Raw genomic sequence first — 4,321 nt, forward strand, 5'->3', positions numbered from 1 at the left:
TTTTTTTTAATAATCTCTCCACCTCTCACGCTCCGCTCCATATTTAGGTATATTTTGTATGCAACGCGCCTGGGTTGGACGAGTGGATCGAACTTCCGGCGGTTACGCCGCAGCAGATAGTAATTGCACGACAGATTGTCCGATACTGTACGGGAAACTTGGAGACACCGGTACGTGATGCCTTTTAATGAAGGAGCCCCAGGTTAGAGCGATGTTATTTGCGAACACGTCCGTAACGCATCTATAACGTTAACCCATATACTGTCTTGTTATCCGCGATATCTGGTGACGTGCGTAACGATGTTAGAATTACACGAGACGACTTACGGTAACGATAGATGAATGGGACAGAGAGAGGAGTAGATAGTGAATCGTGGTAAAGTTAAAAGTTTTCGGTAAATATATAGAGATTAGTAAAAAGCGTAAGAATAAAATCGCTCCTCAGTAATCAGGCGCAATTAACAAAATACATCAAAGTTAATGGAAATCAAACAACGCGTGAACACAGATAAAGTTTTGAATACACACATTTAAAATCAGTTCAATAAATCTGTCTCCATTACTTCGGTGTTGTTATGTTATTTTCGTATTCACGGGGCAGATTCACAGCTTCCCACCGTTTCCTGGTGTTGAGAAAAATTATATTCGCGCACAAATTGCAAGAATCAGTGCGACCACTCACGTTTCGCCGATCGGTTTTTTCACGCTCGGTGGAGAAGACGAGGAAGAAGAGATCGAGGAAGAGAAAGACGAGGGTAATACATATAACAAACTTGTTGGATTATCTTTCGAAAAAAATGATGCAAACCCGAAGAATTTTTAGTTACGTTAATCCTATTTATGTAAATTTTTTAAAATCATTTTTTTATCATGTTACATAGCAACCTATACAGAAGGAGAGTTATCAGAAAACATGCATTATGAACCGTTATCGATCAAGGATCTCGTAGATCCAACTATGTCAAATTGGTGTCATCATAGCCCGTATATTCTCGAACAAGGACGAATTATTTGGTGGAATCCCGAGAAAGAGGAAGATATTGTGGACGTTAGCTAATTAATTATTTTATAGTCATACTGTAAAATTTACAATTATTTATAAGGATATATCTTCAAATTACCTGACAGGGAGTTTTAATTATTCGTAGGAAGAACTCGAGGAGGAAGAAGAAGCGGAGAAAGATGAAGTCAAGACGATCGAGAAAGAAATCGGGCCACCTCTCTTAACTCCTTTGTCCGAAGATGCCACTGTTGATTCCGTGATACCGTGGACTGCCAGACAATCGTCATATCTGCAACCAGATATTGCAATAGCTTTAGTCAGATCGAATGTATGGCCCGGAGGTTTCGCATTCGCTGTCGGAAGGTATGTTATGTATTTATCATAAAATTTTAATTTAGATAACTAAAAACTAGAGAGAAAGAGAGAAAAAGAGAGAAAGCTCTATTATTAATAAATATATTAAAATAATATCATATAATAATACGATTAACAAGCATATTATTAAATTATTAAAATTATTATATTATTAAATAATATTACTGATAATAATGATTTTCTTTGTGTTTAACAAGAAAATTGCTGCGGCAAAAATGTGATACAATTTATCGCGATAACGTAGCGCACCAAATTGAGCGTAAAGCAGTTTGAAATATATCTATTCCATATCCTTCACATGCGTAATTCACTGCGCGTTCAATAACCTCCTCATCCTGTTGCGAGCATTTGTGGTCTACGCTAACGCGGAGGAGGGAATTATGTTGATCCGTAGTCAGGTTACAAGGGAATTAATGCACGCGGGATTGCGTTAATGTAATTTTAATGATGTCATTTCGCGCAGACGCTTCGCGAATGTGTACATCGGCTGGGGCCACAAATACAACGCGTACAATTATAGCCCTCCCAATATGCCGCCTATTCAAGATCAGTACAAAATTGGGCCGGAAATCATGGAAATTCGCGATCCCACCGTCGACGAAGAAGGGATATATCGAATAGCGCCGACAGGTAGATGATAGCATCGAAAAAATAATAATATTTCTATAGAATATGCTTGTTTTTACATTACCCGAAATAATTCTCACTCCACAGAACAAGAAGAAGAGATATTAGATGAAGAGAAGGCGGAAGACGAAGAAGAGGATGAGGAGGAAGAAGATGAGGAAGACGATGAATAACTTTCTTCGCGTACATCGCGCGTCCAAATGCGATATATTTTTTCGCTTGATTCAAATATTTAAATCAGATATTCTCCCATAGAGTGCACTACAAGATTGTTGCAAATAGGCGTATCGGTAATGTAGGTTTTAGTTCAAAGCACTCCAAATAATATTATCAAACTAAGAGAATCATGAAAGATATAAACGCATAATATTGTTACAATGTAAAATTGCTTGAAAAGAGAAATACAGTTGTTTATTCTGTGGTACTCACTTTGAGAAGTTATTCTTTTTATCGAATATCTGTTTTATATTTTATCAAATATCTGTCGTGCTATTACTAAGTACTAGAGAGATGCCTGAGAGGGGTCACGCCGTCGTTTTTAATAAGACACTTTTTCTAGCTGGTACAGTAGCGTCAACTAGGTCCATTTTAGAGCCGGCGGAACTACATGGCCAGATTCATTTTTCGGTGCTATGGTAAAACAATCGGTTGGTGCATGTGCGTACTAAATCCATAATTGTGGATCAAAATTGCGGAGAAATATTATGGATTTATTAATATTTTATTATATATAGCTGTGCGTGATATTTTGCCATTCTAGTATACATATATTAAAGACAGCGATAATAAATTATTATTGAAGTATTTTTATGTATATGCGCATGTGACATAAAATAAATTTTTTTAAATAAATTTTCTTAATAATTTTTTCCCTAAATATATAAATATATTCATTCTCTTTAAATATATAACGTGTAGAAGATATTTACAATAAATTGCTTTTACTTTTTCCTTATTCTTAAAACAAAATTATCAAACATTTTAAGCAATATTAAATTATGCTTTTAATTCATACAGCTTTTTATGATTAATTATTAATTTATTGTTAATTATATTTAAGTAATTTTTTAATTTATAAATTCAGTTGGATGCACTAGTACGCACTGATACACTGATTAAAAGCTATTATATATAAATTTATATAAGCATAAGTAATTAAAACGATAAAATAATTAATACTGTACAAGTTTTTTGAAAATAAACATAATAATAAATATATTTCACTTTAAAATATACTATAAAAACTTTTATAATTTTACTTAATTAATAAGAATTTTGCAAATGAATTGACATAAAAAATGCGACATTATTTGGATAAATTTCAATTAGATATAAATTAAAGATCTCCGATGTCATCGAAAGCGAGAGCGAGAACAAGTAAAGAGCAAGCGAGATGACGTATCGTCAGTGTTCCGAAGTCTCTTACACGTGAGAGGCTTATTCTTTTATTATATACGGTATTTCACAAGTATATATGTGTCATACTATAGAAAATAAAACTTTTATATTTTGCATTTTACCTATTTGAAAATAATTTTAATGGATTAATGTTTTTTTGTGATTAAAATATATGATACCAAACACGACATTTTTATTATTAGTTTAGTTAACAATTATCCGATTTATATTGTGTTTGATGTTATTTTAATCACAAAAATCTCATTAATCCATTAAAATTATTCTCAAACCGATAAAATATATGATTCGGATCGAAAACGCGCAATAAAATAGTCGAATCGCAGGTCTGAGTAATTAACATAAGCTCTGTGATATATTAATCGTTTATTAAGTAATTGATCGATAATTTAAAATATTTATATAATTTAATATACCGCTTGTATATACGTCATAGTACGCAAAATATTTTCGGCCGCAAATTATCAATAACATAGTATTTGATCGTTTGGCGCGCTATTGTTTACGTCTTACGGCCTTGTTATTATTCGCGGCGAAACTTGAATAGTACTGTAATAGTGGGAGACGCTACGTCACAAATTCCTTTCCTATAATATTTATTATAGTTATTATCATTCACGCGACAACACTCGAACAGAAAAGTAGTGATGCTTTTGCGTCTTCGCGTCTTCGTGTCGTCGCGTCTTCGCGTTGGACCTCTATCCCATTTTCACGATTGTAATCGAGAATCATACTTCGTTGCCGACTAAATGGGATGTCTCTCAGCGTTGCAATCTTTAATATATTAATACCTATTAATATAATTAATTTTATATTAATATCAATTAATATTAATACTATATTAATATTATATATTATATAAATATTTATGTATTAATAAATTTAATATATTAATGTAGG

General features: G+C 32.9%; 1 protein-coding gene across 1 annotated transcript in view; it reads left to right on the plus strand.

Moving 5' to 3' along the window:
• Positions 1-2,287, plus strand: part of LOC115234404 (radial spoke head protein 6 homolog A) — a 4,537-nt gene extending 2,250 nt beyond the window's left edge. Inside the window, exons 6-11 of the mRNA XM_029805456.1 lie at positions 48-170; positions 602-755; positions 882-1,048; positions 1,149-1,366; positions 1,842-2,008; positions 2,093-2,287. Coding sequence (XP_029661316.1) covers positions 48-170; positions 602-755; positions 882-1,048; positions 1,149-1,366; positions 1,842-2,008; positions 2,093-2,178 — 915 coding nt within the window. The 3' untranslated portion in view covers positions 2,179-2,287. The remainder of the gene's footprint in view (positions 1-47; positions 171-601; positions 756-881; positions 1,049-1,148; positions 1,367-1,841; positions 2,009-2,092) is intronic.
• Positions 2,288-4,321: the final 2,034 nt, after the last annotated feature.

The sequence above is a fragment of the Formica exsecta genome, unplaced genomic scaffold (assembly GCF_003651465.1).
Source record: "Formica exsecta isolate Colony F162 unplaced genomic scaffold, ASM365146v1 scaffold2, whole genome shotgun sequence".
NCBI classification, from domain to species: Eukaryota; Metazoa; Arthropoda; class Insecta; order Hymenoptera; family Formicidae; genus Formica; species Formica exsecta.